Source organism: Notolepis coatsorum (genome assembly GCF_963971535.1).
Source record: "Notolepis coatsorum genome assembly, chromosome: 6".
Lineage (NCBI taxonomy): Eukaryota > Metazoa > Chordata > Actinopteri > Aulopiformes > Paralepididae > Notolepis > Notolepis coatsorum.
In genome coordinates this window covers 30,885,954-30,904,470 of record NC_140170.1, presented here as the reverse complement: position 1 = coordinate 30,904,470, position 18,517 = coordinate 30,885,954, and the positions used below count along the sequence as shown (strand labels likewise).

The 18,517-nt window shown below is 43.9% G+C and overlaps 1 protein-coding gene across 1 annotated transcript in view; it reads left to right on the top strand.

Moving 5' to 3' along the window:
* The window catches only part of LOC311229433 (cytochrome P450 2F2-like), a gene marked incomplete at both ends in the record, with an annotated part of 105,731 nt that overhangs the window by 73,845 nt on the left and 13,369 nt on the right, over positions 1–18,517 (top strand). The window contains 5 exons of the mRNA XM_084315516.1: positions 2,802–2,962; positions 5,668–5,736; positions 5,959–6,063; positions 14,488–14,626; positions 16,125–16,210. Of these exons, the coding sequence (XP_084171642.1) occupies positions 2,802–2,962; positions 5,668–5,736; positions 5,959–6,063; positions 14,488–14,626; positions 16,125–16,210 (560 nt within the window). The remainder of the gene's footprint in view (positions 1–2,801; positions 2,963–5,667; positions 5,737–5,958; positions 6,064–14,487; positions 14,627–16,124; positions 16,211–18,517) is intronic.

The window sequence follows — 18,517 nt, the reverse complement described above, 5'->3', positions numbered from 1 at the left end:
CTCTGGCTCCTCGCATCTTCACCAAGTGCGTGGAGACCGCGCTGGGGTCTCTGCGTCGTCGGGGGATACACATTTTATTCTACCCTGGACGATGTTCTGGTCCTCGGCCGGTCAGGGAAGATCGCCAGGTCTCATACCAGGCAGGTGGTGGGATTCCTCACCAGCCTGGGTTTAGCTGTAGACTGGAAGTAGAGTACTCCTCTTCCCAGTCAACGGGTGGAGTACTTGGGCTTATTTCTAAGCTCAAGGTCTATATGGGCATCCCTCTCAGAGCGGCGGCGAGTGGGTGTTCTCGGCGCGCTCGAGAGGTTCCGTCCTAGGACGGTTACGGCGCTGTCTGTGATGCGCCTGCTCGGTATGATGGCATCTGCTCACTCTGTGGTCCCTCTTGGCCTCCTCTTCATGAGGAGGATACAGAGGTGGTTTTCCAGTATGGAAATAGACCCGGTGAGAGACAAGTGGAAGCGGCTGACGGTTCCCATGTCAGTACTGGGGGACCTCGCCCTCGGCCCTCACCAGCGGGGTCTTATGGGCAGCAGGCTATCACACGTCACGGTCTTCACCGACGCCTCCCTCACGGGATGGGGGGGGGACGTGTCGGGCCAACGAAGTAGGGGGCAGCTGGCCATGCTGCCCGGTCTGCACTACATTTCAATGTGTTGGAATTGAAGGCAGTCCTTCTGGTCCTCAAACGGCTCGGCCACCTTGTGGTGGGCAAGCATGTTTTGATCAGGACGGACAACACGACATCAGCGTCATATATCGACAGACAGGGAAGAGTACGCTCCCCCCGTCTGCACCGGGCGGCGGTCGAGCTTTGGCTATGGGCGTTTCTCAATCTGCGCAGCCTGAGGGCTCTCCACATCTCCGGCAGGGAGAGTGTGGGTGCAGATCCTCTGGGCGGTCCTCACCCTGACGAGTGGGGACTACGTCCAGACGTAGTCAGACAGGTCTGGGACCGATTCCGTGGCCGCCCGGGATTCTGTACGCATTCCCCCCCATACACCTGATAGCTCAGTTGTTGGGGCGGGTATGTCAGGAGCACGGGACTTTGATCCTGGTCGCGCCGGGCCGGGGCTCAGCTGTGTGGTTTCCGGCCCTGATTCAGCTCTTGGTGGCCCCGCCGTGGCCTGTTCCATGGTCATCGCGGGCCCTCTCTCAGGCACGCGGAACTCTGTTCTGCCTCCTTTTCTGGGGCAGCCTCTAGGCTTGGCTGCTGACAGAGTGAATCTGGTGGGGATGCGTCTTGACGCTTCTGTGGTTAATGCCATCCGGAACGCGCGCGCTCCGTCCACTACCGCGGCTTACACTGGGAAGTGGCGTATGGTCGAGAGTGGGGACGGAACATTGTTCAGCCACCCTCTCGTGAACCGTTTCCTGCTTGGCGCTCGGCGTCTCAAGCCTGTGGAACGTTCTCTGTCTCCGAGTTGGGACCTCCAACTGGTCCTGGGCCGGTTGTTGGGGGCCCTGTTTGAGCCTCTTGAGCAGGCGCCATTGGATCGGCTGTCCTTTAAGACCGCGTTCCTTTTGGCCATCACCTCCGCTAAGCGCGTGGGTGAGCTGTGTGCTCTCTCGGTGCGGCCTGAGTGCCTAATCCAGTCTTCGTGCCAAAGAATATTCGGAGCTCTTTTCGCTCCAGGGATATTGTGGTTCAGGCGTTTCATCCGCCTCCTCGCGCTAGTGCGTTGGAGGCGAGCCTTCACCTGTCGTGTCCTGTCCGTGAACTGAGGGTTTACCTTAGTCGGACGCAGGATCTCAGGGCTTCCGATCAACTGTTTGTTTGTTACGGTGGCCCTCGCACGGGTAAGACGTTATCCAAGCAGCGCCTGTCACATTGGTTGTGCGAGGGCATTGCCCTTTGCTACACGTTGGCTGGGCTGGCCCCCCCTAGGGGTGTCAGGGCGCACTCCACTTGTGGTGTGGCGGCCTCTGCCGCCTTGTTAGGGGGGGCCTCGGGGGAGGACATCTGTGCTGCAGCCTCCTGGTCCTCCCGGGTCCCTTCGTTAGGTTTTACCTCATGGACATGACTGGGGGTTCTGTCTCCCAGGCGGTTCTGAGGTCTGGGACCTCCCCTGCATCCCGCCACAGCTAGCAGGGCTGTGTGGGTGTGGACCGCGGGGTGCTGTGTCACACGTGGTCCTGCCTGTGCTGTGCGTTCAGGGGTGCCTAGTTCCCCCTTTTTTCGCACTTGGGTGGAGTTGACTGCCTTCCCCCCTTCGTTAGGACGAGCGGGTGGACGGGACTCCCCTCCTCCCTGGCTGGGGCTTACGGGCCCTCAGGGGGTGCACTTGTCGGGCCACGCCTCCGCTCTGCCCATTATCTCAATATGGCAGAGACGCGATAGCCAGTAATGAGGTATAACAAAAGGTTATTTCATAACCTAGTTATATGAATACTGGCTGAGCGTCTCGCTCTTAGCGCCCAGAGGTCCCTTGGATGTTTTTCCGCTTATGGAAACCGATCTGAGAAGGGTGAGCGTGACCATTTCCGGCGTCATGGGTGCATTTGTTTGTTTCGCGTGCACGCTAGGTGCGTGGAGATAAGAGGTTATCTCAATGGCAGAGTGAGACGCTCAGCCAGTATTCATATAACTAGGTTATGAAATAACCTTTTGTCATACATTCACAGCCAATACCTTTTAGTCTCAGAGAGGGGGCCAAACATAGCTCAGATAGCATAGCTTCATCAAACAGACAGGAGACCTTCTCATGCTCCTGAGGGGAGTTCACCGTCTTGCATGTTGTCGTGTTCCGTGTCGCTGTGTCTAGTCATCGTATTGAGGCCGTCTGTTTTTTCTCCAGGTAAAACCATGGACCCTCATGTGTTGTTCCACAACGCAGCCTCCAACATCATCTGTCAGGTTCTGTTCGGGAAGCGCTACGACTATGACGACGAATTTATAAAGTTGATAGTCCGTCTCTTCACGGAGAATGCCAAGATAACCAACGGACCCTGGGCTATGGTGAGTCACACGGAATGGCTGGAAAGGAATAACAAGAGTTTAAATGTGCTATAGATAACATTTTATGTAGAGTAATCATTTAAAATAATAATACATCCACAGAGCTTTTAGAAAGGTGCGGAATAAAAGTATTGCCCCCCCCCCAAAAAACGATTGATGAATGAATTTATAATTTTTTAAAGTTTGGCGGGTCCAAAGTGAATGTTGTTGTTTACATGCAGCTGCCATGTATCCCCTCCCTCCTTCCCATTCATGTCTCCATAGTGGAATGTACCTGATTGGATAACATGCTGGTGCTCTAGTGCGACATCTAGTGGCTGAATGTTATCTATAGCAGCTTTAATACAACCTCACCTCCCACCCATGGAAGATGCGCTATCATGTTAGATCATGTGAACTGAGGATGATGTGGAATCAGCCCCATACAATTGTGGTTCTATTGACCACTTGCACAATGTGGGGGTGTCATATCCGGTTACGTCTCCAGCCCCGCAGACTTCTTCCGGTCCCATCACGACACATTGAGTTTAGCTACTTTTCTCCCGCCAATTAAACAACTTTATCGTCTCTTTTTTCTTTTTGAATTACCTTTAAAAATTATTTAGTTTGTATTGTTAATCTGTTCACTGTTCGTTTTTATCATTAGTATTGTCAATGTGTTGTTTTACAACACAATAACGTTTGCTTATTAAATAGATTGTTGCATTCTATAATATAATAATACAAAAGTTGAATTACCTCTCTGTCTGCAACTGGCACTTTGGCGACCCCTAGTGGCTCGGGTGTGCATATTTTGTAATTAGTGCTGTCAGGCGATTAAAAAAAGTAATCTAATTAATTACAGGATTTGTAATGAATTAATCTAATTAATCACATTTTAATCGCATAACCATTTTAGGCCTGATATTTTATATTCTATAATCATATTTCAAATTGCATGTGTCCGGATGGCAGAATTCAGTACTGTATCTACAAAACCTTCTGTTTAATCATCTTCCCTTTATTCATTTGCTTAAATTGTTCAGGTCTGGTAAATTTTAGCATGGTGTTATTCACAGTAAAAAAAAAAAAAAAAATTGAATTGATATTCTCATTTGGTTCATTACAATTTACTCAAGCCTAGTAACAGACACAGTATTTCTGACACTGGGAATACATTCCCGGAGATCCATAGATGTCCTATAGAATCAGATACCAAGAACATGCAAATGGACCATTTAAAAAAAAAGTTTGTAAATGTTTATTCTACGTTCTTGAATGAATGAGATTAATTTTTTTTTAAATAAAAATAAAAGATTATAAAAAAAAAAAAAAATGTTTATTAATTTTTAGTACATTTTCATAACGCGATAATTTGCTGTGTAATTAATTAATCTAATTAAAGCGATAAACTGACAGCCCTATTTGTAATACAATATATATATCGAATTGAAGGCTTATTTGTTGCCTGTCGAATCCGTTCAGCGGTTCTCGATTTACATGCCGGTATTTGAGGCTTGTGCAAAGTACACGGTATTGCGCAAAATACCACTCCGACTCAGGCTCCAGTAGTTCCGTCAATCTAGATCCAATCTCGAAAATTATTGTGGAGGGTTGTAGCCAATGAGTGTGGCTTTCCAATGATACCCCACATGGGGATCTAAATAAAAACATGAAAAACACGAAAACAGGAAGAGAAAAATAGCCGAATGAATTGAAGTCTATGAGAAAACTGAGTACTTAGTGTGGTGTGCATGCGTGTGTTGAGAAATGAATGTGTGTGCAAGTGTGTATGTGGTCATTTGCAGCCAAAACGCTGTTTTATGTGAACTCCCAACTGATACTAGATACTACATAGTGTTTTTTGTCTTGAAAATAAGCCATGCCTCAAATCACACAAACTGGTATTTAAGGGGTTAAAATCCTAAAAATGAATGAATATTTGATATGTATGTTGAGGACTGAAGTTAATAAAGAGATAAAAAATAAATAAATAAGATATTCATAAAAAATATATAAATATTACACGTAAAGTACACGGGACAGTAAACGTCCCAAGAGGGTAAAGGGATGCAGTGTTTTATACACTGTGTCACTGCACAAAACATTTTTATGTATCAAACTTTTTTTTGTGCCAATCTTCGACACTCCAGGCTCTCATAATCCCACCCCAAAAAAAATTACATTAGCATTTATGGGATGGAAAATAATGAACCCTTAGTGTTTTTTGTCTTGAAAATAAGCCATGCCTCAAATCACACACACTGGTATTTAAGGGGTTAAAATCCTGAAAATGAATGAATATTTGATATGTATGTTAAGGAATGACATTAATAAAGAGATTACAAAAATATATATATATTCATAAAAAATATATATAAAAATCACATGTAAGTCCCTCTGGGACAGAAAACGTAAAGGGATGCAGTGTATTGGTGGTGTACAGGAAGGTTAAGCCATACCACCTTCTGGGAAATACTACTAACTACTACAGAAAATACATTTGTCTGGTTTCTCTCTGTACAGTTGTATGACTCCATGCCTATGATACATTTGTCTGGTTTCTCTCTGTACAGTTGTATGACTCCATACCTATGATACATTTGTCTGGTTTCTCTCTGTACAGTTGTATGACTCCATGCCTATGATACATTTGTCTGGTTTCTCTCTGTACAGTTGTATGACTCCATGCCTATGATACATTTGTCTGGTTTCTCTCTGTACAGTTGTATGACTCCATACCTATGCTCCGTCACCTTCCACTGCCCTTCATGAAAGCCTTCAGGAACGTAGAGGTAGGATCACTGGTCTGCTCCGTACAGGAGAGTCTTCTTTACCATTGTAATGTGTATGAAAGTAAAACCCATTATTATGTAAATGTTGTTGAATTTAATGTTTAACCTCAGAGAGAAAGAAGTGCATTCCTAAATTGGCACTCTGGCACAAACTGGGCCATTTGTAAATTCAGAGCATCATCCTCTTGTTTCTGCGTCTCCATGGCGACTGTGTTGCTCCAGGTGTGTCAGAGTCTGTCCGCCACCCTGGTCTCTGAACACAAGGACACCAGAGTGCCTGGGAAACCACGAGACTTCATCGACTGCTACCTGGACGAACTGGACAAGGTATTATACCTCAAGTTCAAGTTTCAAGTTTCTTTATTAGTTGTCATTCAGAAATACAGGATACTTTTGTATCAAATGCTTCTTTCTGTTTTGCTAGGTAAAATAGATAATTGTAAAAAGTATAATAAGTATAAAATAGAAAGTCAAGTACTTAAACAAGTGTAAACAAGACAGAAATGTTCAATATTTATGTACAATAATGCAGAGTAGTTACAATACAATATGAATGGGATGAGGTAGCTTGTGGTGCAATATACAAATGGGGTGTAAAAAGTACCCAGAAATGATACTTAAGTGAAAGTATGGGTACCGTCTCAAAATCTGACTCAGTAAAAGTCAAAGTATCTGGCTAAAAACACACACTTAAGTACTAAAAAGTAAAAGTAAAAACTTTGTTTTATTCCGGGGGAATGAAATCTTCCGTTTCGTCCTCTTCCTCACTCGTACTATCATTTGTGGCCATCTTCTGTAGCTGGTCACTCTGACTGTCTATTCTTCTGATAGCAGGTGTTTAATGAAAGATGCCCGCTTTCTCTTGCACAAGGACCAATCAGCATGGGAATGGGCGGGTTAATTTTCCATTGATGGGGATTTGATTGGCTGTTTTTAAATAAAGTGCAGCTGCAGGATTAATAATGTTAACGTTAGTTCGGCCAGAGAAACAAATATACTAATTAAAATGGTTGGACCTGCAAGATTTGTACTTTGTACTTTGTAGATCTGCATTTTAAATGTAAGGAGTAAAAAGTATGTTTTTTTTTCTCTGAAATGTAATTGAGTAAAAGTACAAGTATACAAACCTAATAATACCTAATAATAAGCAAAGTACAAATCCCCAAAAACAGTACTTAAGTATTGTAACGAAGTACAATTACTCAAGTACTTTACACCCCTGTATACAATGCAGAGTGTTTACAATACAATATAAATGGGATGCGGTAAATGGGATGAGGTAGCTTGTGGTGCCACCTTGTGGTGGTAGGGTAAGGTGCAAGGCTTGTGCAATGAGTTGCCACTAATATAATATATAAATATAAAGTGTGTTAGTGTCTAAAGTGTGTAAAGTGGGTGCTACAGTGAGTTGTCCATTTAAAGTGGGTGTGTACGTGTGGGTGTGTGTGCTGTGAGTGTGTTTGATGGTTTGTTACATAGTGTTAATTGTCATTGAGCATCCTGATGGCCAGTTATTTATTAGGGCTGATCTGATCCTCTATATAGAATTTCTATAAAACACAACATTTATCTGACAGAGGCTGCAATATGCAAAATCTTTTCCCCAATGCATTTTCATAATTCATACCATCAGTGAGTGAATCCCAGACATACTACAGACCTTTTCAGAAGACTTATGTTGCAAGGGAAACAGTTTTGGCCTTGCCTGTTGCTAGGGAAACAGCTTGGGCCTTGCTTGTTGCTAGGGAATCAGCTTGGGCCTTGCTTGTTGCTAGGGAAACAGTTTGGGCCTTGCCTGTTGCTAGGGAAACAGCCTGGGCTCAAGTATGTTTCCTGTCAGCAATTGAAATTAGCAACAGTGCGACAGGAAATAAACACTGTCCTATTTAGAATGTTTACGTTGTTTGAAAAGGTCCATTTAAAACGAGGACAAGGGGCATCAGTCAGAAGTTCAAAAGGGAACTATTCTCACTGCTAGTAAGTGAAATCGTTTCAATCACCGTCAAGCTAAATGTTAATGAAGACTTTAAACTAGACTTTAGGAAATTAATTGTATAACACTATCTTACACTATTTATATATATACGTTATTTGATAGTTTCGATTTTAATATTCTATTCAATGTCAGGGACCCGTATGTTGCCGTTACAAGGCATACTGCGATGCAGAGGGTGCAGTACCGGCCGCATCCTCCCAGGTGGCGGTATCGAGCACCCTTTGAAACCTTATATCTTGGCCTGTGTAATGTTCAAACTCCTACAACCCCCGGGCAATAACTCACTCTCCTCCCCTGACCTCTGCAACTCGTTTCTCCTCTCCTTCAATAACAAAATATCCCAAATCAACAGCTCACTGACCGCCCGCATCGCCAACTCCCCCACCCTCACCCCCCACCACTATAATTCCCCCCCCCCACCTGACTCCATCCCTCCCACCCCTTTCAATGCCTTCGCCCCAGTTGACTCCTCCTTCATCACGGACCTCATGACCACTTCCAAGGCCACTACCGGCTCCCTCGACCCCCTCCCCACTACTCTCACCAAGGCCTGCCTCCCTGCTCTCATCCCCCACCTCACCGCCCTTTTCAACCAGTCACTATCCCTAGGCCACGTCCCCTCCCTCTATAAACTCGCCGCTGTCACCCCTGTCCTCAAAAAACCCACCCTCGACCCATCCAACCTCTCCAACTACCGCCCCATCTCCAATCTCCCTTTCTTTTCTAAAACACTTGAGCGCATTGCTGCCTCCCAACTCCACTCCCATCTCCAGTCCAACACCCTCTACGAACCCCTTCAGTCTGGCTTCCGTCCTGCTCACACCGAAACTGCACTGGTTAACGTCATCAATGACCTCCTCATCTCCGCTGATGCTGGTGCCCTCAACATCCTGATCCTACTGGATCTTAGTGCAGCCTTTGACACAGTGTGTCACTCCATCCTCCTCCAAAGGCTGCACCAACTAGGTGTTGAGGGCACAGCACTTGGCTGGTTCTCCTCCTACCTCACAGACAGACACCAATTCATCTCCCTCTCCGGCCACACCTCCTCCCCCTCCCCAGTCACACAGGGGGTCCCCCAAGGCTCAGTCCTCGGCCCCCTGCTCTTCGTCTGCTACATTCTCCCCCTTGGTCACATCATCCGTAAATACCACCTCAACTTCCACTGCTACGCCGACGACACCCAAATCTAAATCAGTACACAATCCCCCCACAGCCCACCCCTCAGTCACATCGAATCCTGCATCACCGAACTCCAAACCTGGATGACTCATAACCTCCTCAAACTAAACAGCGACAAGACGGAACTCTTCATTATCTGCACAAAAACCACCCTCAGCTGATCCGGACCCATCACACCATTAATGACTCCACCATTACCCCTTCCCCCCTAGTCCGCAACCTCTGTGTCATCCTCCACCCTCTCATTTGACCCCCATGTCTGCTCCATTGTTAAAACATCATGCTTTCACCTCCGCAACATTTCAAAAATGTGTCACTGCCTCTGCCCCCCTGCTGCTGAATCCCTCATTCACGCCTTCATCTCCTCCCGCCTGGACTACTGCAACTCCCTCCTCACTGGCATGACCTCCCGCTCCCTCCATAAACTGCAGATGGTCCAGAACTCAGCCGCCCGCCTCCTCACTAACACCCGGTCCCGTGAACACATCACTCCTGTCCTACACTCCCTCCACTGGCTCCCGATCAAGGAACGCATCAACTTCAAAACACTACTCCTCACCTTCAAAGCCCTCCACAGCCTGGCCCCCCCTACCTGACTGATCTCCTTCTTCCCTACCGCCCCACCCGTTCCCTCCGGTCCTCCTCCACTGCTTCCCTCACTGTCCCGACATCCAAACTTAAAAACGTTGGTGATCGGGGTCTTCTCACGCACTGCACCCCGACTCTGGAACTCCCTCCCTCAGTCCATCAGAGACTCCCCTACACTCTCCACCTTCAAAGCTCGCCTCAAAACCCACCTGTTCTCCCTAGCCTTCAACCCCCCCACCCATAACCCCCCCCCCCTCCAACCTGATTGATGTTTGTTACTGCCGCTCTATGTTTCTGTGTTATCTCATGCTGCTTTCCCCTGTTTCCCCCGTGGTCTTATGTTCCTTTTTTGTTTCTCTGTTTTACTATGTTTCTATGCCTATTGTCAGCGACTTCGGGTCCTTGAGAAGCGCTATATAAATACAATTAACACTTTAATCGCCGGAAACGCCGAAACTCGTCATTGCCCGCCATGCTCATTCTGCCGAAGACGCCGTAACACGTCTTTGATATCAATATTTCAAAAATCTGTGATCGAAATCAATCATATTTCTCCTCCGTGGACCTGAGATATACTGCTGAGCTCCACTCAACTCTCTAACGGTTCAAGAGCGCCATCTGGTGGCCGATCGGCAGATCGCCCAACAGGAAGTCATGTGGATGAAGTGGTGCTCACCCATATTTCGTCCGGGCACTCGCTATCATTAGCAGGACTCCATCTTGACACAGTGAACACCGATCGGTGCAAATAACTCGACAAACAACATGATTTGGACGTATATACTATTATACAACCTGGAGATGGATCGGGTATTTCGACATCCCATAATAGGAATATCTCTGCTCCACGCTCATTGCCCAACGGCGCGAGGAAGATACGGTAAGATCCAGCGTTATTTTCCAACGTGTTCTTTACTAACTGCTCTGATGATCACTAGATGAATGATATAACGTTGCCCACGGAATTATAAACGACCCCCCGCCCATCCGGTCAACATCAGATGATACGTAGTAACTTCTAGAACCACGTCCAGTTGAAATTTTGTATCTTGCGCCGATTGATATCAAACTGTATTTCATCATCAATATAATACATTTGGAGCTATAAATCACATTCTAGAGAAAGCTGCAGAAAACGATAAAAACATACTTATACTTTAGACCGTATTTTAGTATGAATATGTGAATGAAAAAGTATAACGTTGCTACACCCTGAACAATGGATATAGGACATTGAATGGGCCATAATAATGGCAATTTAGCAATAGAATTAAAAAAGTTATAGCCCTGCAAAGAAGGGGAACTTCTCCATAGACAAATAGAGGCGAGGGATGGTAAATTATGAATTTAACCATGGCGATCAAAGTGTTAATTATTATTATTATTAAATGTCTCCGGGCGCACTTTTCTTTGTCAGGCGAGTGGAGCGGTTATCCTGAACGCATTGAGAAGTGTCAAATGCCTCCGATGCATCTGTTGTGATGGATTATGTTGGCGACACGATCGACACCAATACTGGGACTCGCGATCAGATAATTGGAATATCCTTTTTGGGGTACCTCCTAGTGAAGGATGATATCAATCCTGCTTTGATCCAACTAGGACTTCACCTCGATCGCAACGTGTGTGTGTACCGTTACTCCACAACGTATGCCGTTGGTGGCGATCAAAGCATTCAAAAATGACCCCCCATCCCCCATGATGAAACATAAGACCTATTATATACATTTGATTTGGAAATAGTAGCGTGTCCAGGCAAGAAACGGCAACGCTTATAGTAGAATTGACATATAAGGCTATTACTCAGCCTTTCGGGAATTACCACAGACCACTCTAAAACCATACTCACCACGGTATAACACTGGAACGTATGGATGAAAATTTTTATTCTTTTTCACATATTGAACGATAGATAGTTGATGTCAAATGGGCCATAGTATTGTATCCATAGCTATAATATAGAATATAGATTTAGTTCTACAAACAAGGTGACGCACTCCTATCTTTTAAAGCATGGCATTGCTACAACGGGACCCGTCTAATGGCTGTCGCTGAAAGTGTTAAAGAAAGTTGATTTAATAAAAAGAATTACTCATTTAATCAGATTAATCACTTTATTCAAATTGAGGATTTAGTTTGAGGATTTTTAATTTCTTTTTTATGATTAAAATATAAAATATGACGACAGACATTCAAAGCTTCATTCAAAAACGTCAATAGAAGCTTCGAATGTAAAATAAAAAATAACATTCGGTACAGCCCTACTACCAGGGGCGTAACTTAAGGGGGGGTCCCCGGGAAAAGTCCCCTGCATGATTTCAGAATGCACTTATTGTCCCCCCCACGTTTTTACCGTCCAAAGATAATACATGCACTCGACCGCGGCGACTGCGCGGCCAGCACTGTGACTCGCTACAGTACTCGTCTTTGCATAATAATAGCGTACATGTAGTACATGTAGTGATTGTTAATTGTACATAATTCAACCACAGAACTATTGTTAGGAACAAGAGTTCCGCCCGAACATTATACCTGGTGATGGCACTACCTGCCATCACAGGTCAGTCGACTGCAAGCAACATAGTTGCGAGCGAACGCTTGCAAAAATGTGTTAAAAAAAACAAAACAAACGGCTTTGATAGCTTCTTTGCAATGGGGAAATACCATACTTAAAATATGGGTTTATCGCAACAGGTGACTCTTGCGTGTTGACATGGCAACACGAGGTAATGACGCAACTGTGTTCAAGTCGCAGAAGATAAAGTAGTTGCATTCAACGCGAGTGGACATTTGACAAGGACATGTTTCAAAGTTGGGATTTTGGAGGATCCGAAACAATGGGCAGGGCTGCATTATGGTGAGTTGTGTTCTTTTTTTTTTTTTTTATATCTTTTTCCCCCTCCATTTTCCTCCGATTTTCTCCCATCCCAATGTTAGTCGTATGCCAATTCCCAGTCCCTTCCTGGTCGCTGCGCACTTACCCCCCACAGTCAGATCATCTGGGAGAGTGGAGGCTACCACGTGCTTCCTCCGACACACATCCAGCCAATCACCGCTTCTTTTCACCTGGCAGCGCGGATTCTCATTGAGAGGGCGTAGCGTGTGGGAGGATCACACTATCCCCCTCAAGTCCTATCCGCGCTTAGCAGGCGCCCCGACCGAACTGTAGGAGTCGCTGTTTACAACGACCCGGACCCACCCCGCCAGCTTCTCCCACCCTCTAATACAGCCAATTGTATTAGTGTGGACGGCCAGCCAAGCTGGTGACAACCCCGGAGCTGTGAGCTGGATTCGCCTCGAACAGGCGAATCCAGCTCACAGCTCCGGGGTTGGTGACGAACGCAATCTCCGCTCGGCCACCTAACCGCCATGGTGAGTTGTGTTTTAATAATAATAATACATTCGATTTATAATACACCCGCCGAGGTGCTACAAATCAAATGCCCACCCTACTGATCTGTTCATATGTTATAATAATAATAATACATTCGATTTCTAATATACCCGCCAAGGTGCCGGAAATCAAATGCCCACCCTACTGATCTGTTCATGTGTTATAATAATAATAATAATAATAATAATAATAATAATAATAATAATAATAATAATAATAATAATAATAATAATAATAATAATAATAATAATAATAATAATAATAATAATAATAATAATAATAATAATAATAATAATAATAATAATAATAATAATAATAATAATAATAATAATAATAATAATAATAATAATAATAATAATAATAATACATTCGATTTCTAATACACCCGCCAAGGTGCCGGAAATCAAATGCCCACCTTACTGATCTGTTCATATGTTATAATAATAATAATACATTCGATTTCTAATATACCCGCCAAGGTGCCGGAAATCAAATGCCCACCCTACTGATCTGTTCATGTGTTATAATAATAATAATAATAATAATAATAATAATAATAATAATAATAATAATAATAATAATAATAATAATAATAATAATAATAATAATAATAATAATAATAATAATAATAATAATAATAATAATAATAATAATAATAATAATAATAATAATAATAATAATAATAATAATAATAATAATAATAATAATAATAATAATAATAATAATAATGATGATGATGATGATGATGATGATGATGATGATGATGATGATGATGATGTGATCTGTTCATGTGTTATAATAATAATAATACATTCGATTTATAATGCGAGCACCTGCATTACAATCAAATGACTGATCTGTTATGTGTTATGCACCCGAGTCTCGAGAGGCACTTTATAATAGAAACAAGACAGTGCAAACATGTATATGTCGCTTACAGTTTATTATGCCTATGCAGCTCGTTTATTTTGACAGAGTTAAAAAAATTTCACTATAATTATATTAAATTAGCAGACGTGGAGCCGGACAAGCCCTGGCTCCACAATGACCACCTCTTACAAGAGGCGCCACCGCCTGGGAAGATGCGTATTGCACACCTGGTATTAGAAAAAAAATAGGTAGGGGGGAGCCCCCCCTACCCCCCCCCTGCGACGTCACTGACCACGCACACTAATATGTCCCCCGCACCACTAGCAACAGAGTTACGCCACTGCCTACTACATAGTACATAGATCCGTACTCGACATGTTACATTGCACCCCTAGAACAAGGTTGTCTGGAGTTAGAACTCTTACAGCTCTCTCCAGCTGTAACAAACATCATGTGGTTTGAAGATATATAAAATATACCACACTCACACAGGGTCAGGGTTACACACAGGGCTGATCTAAACCCACGCCCTGTACCTGCCAGTCATTCCTCAAAGGACACTGATTGGTCTGAATCACTGTGGTTCAGCCCACACAGAGAAACAACAAACAGGAGTAGTAAACAGTCTCTCTCTCTCTCTCTCTCTCTCTCTCTCTCTCTCTCTCTCTCTCTCTCTCTCTCTCTCTCTCTCTCTCTCTCTCTCTCTCTCTCTTCTTTCCAGAGAGGGGATGATGGCTCGTCCTTTTCAGAGCCTCAGTTGATAACATATGTGTTGGACCTTCACTTTGCTGGAACAGACACCACCTCCAACACCCTGCTTACTGGCTTCCTTTACCTGATGAACCATCCACACATACAGGGTATCTGTCTGCCTGCCTGCCTGCCTGCCTGTCTGCCTGCCTGCCTGCCTGCCTGCCTGCCTGCCTGCCTGCCTGCCTGCCTGCCTGCCTGCCTGCCTGCCTGCCTGCCTGCCTGCCTGCCTGCCTGCCTGTCTGTGTCTGTCTGTCTGTCTGTCTGTCTGTCTGTCTGTCTGTCTGTCTGTCTGTCTGTCTGTCTGTCTGTCTGTCTGTCTGTCTGTCTGTCTGTCTGTTCTGTCTGTCTGTCTGTCTGTCTGTCTGTCTGTCTGTCTGTCTGTCTGTCTGTCTGTCTGTCTGTCTGTCTGTCTGTCTGTCTGTCTGTCTGTCTGTCTGTCTGTCTGTCTGTCTGTCTGTCTGTCTGTCTGTCTGTCTGTCTGCCCATCCGTCCGTCTGTCTGTCTAGACACACACATTAGTTATTTGTTTGAGTGCCATTGAGCGTTTAGTGTTAACACTTTCCGTGCCAGCAGGGGGAGCCAAAAATAGCGCTTGAGTGCCAACGCTGTAATCAATGGAGGGCGATCATATTTGCGAACGCATAAACTATATCTTGAATTATGGCTATGTGTCTAATAAGCCCGTTGCTTATCAATGACTTGTTTGCAGTCAACATTGTCAAAACGGATTGTTTTTTAATCGGTTAATTTCCGTTTTATACCATTTTGAAAAACGCTCGTTTTTTTAAACGTCCAAAAAAAATTATTCCGTGATAATAACTCTTTAGTGGAATACACAAAACACGTTGTCAATTTTCGGCCTATTTATGAATCGTTTTCAAATAAACGCTAGATTATTGATAGTATATGTGTACTTATGCATGTTAGAGAAGCGGGCTGAAAAATGTATTATCTTATTTCCTGATCAACACACACACACACACACACACACACACACATACACACACACATGCACACATATGGGACACGCTGATATATAGGTTAAAATAGCTCTGATTATCCCAAGACTGGTCAAATAGATTCCTTACCTCAGATCAGATGTTCTCCAAAAAGATTATTCCAATTCCTGATCGTCATTCCAAATATCGATCGCGTTTATTGATCCAACACTGGGTACTGGAAATACATAATCCACGCTGTTCTGAGGGTGGGCAATGACTGGGATCATCTCCGGTTACATGCCTGACAAGTAAAATGTGGATTCCAGACTATTTTTTCCCCATCCATTTCATTCAGTCCAATCCAATGGGGTGCAATACCATCCGGAGAGACGATAGGGGGCGGTATTTTCCCTGTTCGAGCTCAGACAGATCCCCACTGGTAACGTGAGGCTAGATTGATGAACATTTTATGGAAATCGATAATAAAAAAAAGAACGATTGAAAACGAGATTTGTCGTCGGTTGGCACTCAACGCATGGCATGAACTAACGAGTTTTCTCGTGGCTGGCACTCAAAGTGTTAATGAAATGCTAATAATATAACTTCTTCTTCTTCTCCATAATCTCTCTCTCTCTCTCTCTCTCTCTCTCTCTCTCTCTCTCAGAGCGTTGTCAACAGGAGATAGACCAGGTGTTGGAGGGGAAGGATCAGGCCAGCTTTGAGGACAGACACAAGATGCCGTACATGCAGGTATAGTGTTCAGACAACAGACACAAGATGCAGGTATAGTGTTCAGACAACAGACACAAGATGCAGGTATAGTGTTCAGACAACAGACACAAGATGCCATACAGTACAATGCAGGTGTGTTCTGACAACAGACACAAGATGATGGTGTGTTCTGACAACAGACACAAGATGATGGTGTGTTCTGACAACAGACACAAGATGCAGGTATAGTGTTCTGACAACAGACACAAGATGATGGTGTGTTCTGACAACAGACACAAGATGCAGGTATAGTGTTCAGACAACAGACACAAGATGCAGGTATAGTGTTCTGACAACAGACACAAGATGCAGGTATAGTGTTCAGACAACAGACACAAGATGCAGGTATAGTGTTCAGACAACAGACACAAGATGCAGGTATAGTGTTCAGACAACAGACACAAGATGCAGGTATAGTGTTCAGACAACAGACACAAGATGCAGGTATAGTGTTCAGACAACAGACACAAGATGCAGGTATAGTGTTCAGACAACAGACACAAGATGCAGGTATAGTGTTCAGACAACAGACACAAGATGCAGGTATAGTGTTCAGACAACAGACACAAGATGCCGTACATGCAGGTATAGTGTTCAGACAACAGACACAAGATGCAGGTATAGTGTTCAGACAACAGACACAAGATGCAGGTATAGTGTTCAGACAACAGACACAAGATGCAGGTATAGTGTTCAGACAACAGACACAAGATGCAGGTATAGTGTTCAGACAACAGACACAAGATGCAGGTATAGTGTTCAGACAACAGACACAAGATGCAGGTATAGTGTTCAGACAACAGACACAAGATGCAGGTATAGTGTTCTGACAACAGACACAAGATGCAGGTATAGTGTTCTGACAACAGACACAAGATGCCATACATGCAGGTATAATAATAATAATAATAATAATAATAATAATAATAATAATAATAATAATAATAATAATAATAATAATAATAATAATAATAATAATAATAATAATAATAATAATAATAATAATAATAATAATAATAATAATAATAATAATAATAATAATAATAATAATAATAATAATAATAATAATAATAACAACTAGACAATTCCGCGCGGGGGAAATTGTGAAAGTGTGGGTGACGCCTGTGCACCGCCGGCCAACGGGGGAGAGGGTCTCTCGCGAGTCTCTATGACAAACGGTTCAAAGCATACAAAAAGGGGGCGCGGCCTAAGGATCGGGGGAGTGGTCAACATAGACCATTTGAAGATTGGACTTTTCCGAGTTTTAAATTTGTTTTGGATGTTTCCGAGTTTTCGGAATTTTCAGAGTTTTTGGATTTTTCCGAGTTTTCGGGTTTTCGGACTTTTCCGAGTTTTAGAACTTTTTCGGATTTTTGATGTTTCCGAGTTTTGGGATTTTTCCGAGTTTTTGAACTTTTTCGATTTTTCCGAGTTTTCGGGTTTTGGGATTTTTCCGAGTTTTTGAACTTTTTCGGATTTTAGATTTTTCCGAGTTTTGGGATTTTTCCGAGTTTTTGAAAGTGGGTGTGGCCTAAGGGGGCGTGGTCTAATGATCGGGGGAGTGGTCAACATCGACCAATGAAAGAGGATATCCCTACCGAGTACAATGGCACAATCCGCAAGTCTCTACAACAAACGGTTCAAGAGATACACTGAGGGGGTGTGGGGCGTGGTCTAAGGATCGGGGGAGTGGTCAACATCGACCAATGAAAGGTGGTCAACATCGACCAATGGCACAATCCGCAAGTCTCTACGACAAACGGTTCAAGAGATACACTGAGGGGGTGTGGCCTAAGGGGGCGTGGTCTAAGGATCCTGGGAGTGGTCAACATCGACCAATGAAAGGTGGTCAACATGGACCAATGAAAAATGAAAGAGGATATCCCTACTGAGTACAATGACACAACCCGCAAGACAGATGGCGCTGTCCAGCAATTCAGTACTGCAACACAGTGATGGGCAATGATGGGTTAAGTGGATGATGTCATTGGCAGGTCAGCTGAGCCATGAGCCCTGAGCCTCACAGCTGTTAAGGGTAAACCAATCAGCCATGAGCACAATGACTTGCATATTCAGAATTTTCTTTACATGACTGCATTGTCACGTTGATTAAAAGAAAACTATAAGAGATGAAGCGTGTTTTGGGATTTTTCCGAGTTTTTATACTTTTTCGATTTTTCCGAGTTTTCGGATTTTTCGGATTTTTCGGAGTTTTCAGGGTTTTGGGATTTTTCCGAGTTTTTGAACTTTTTCGGATTTTAGATTTTTCCGAGTTTTCGGATTTTT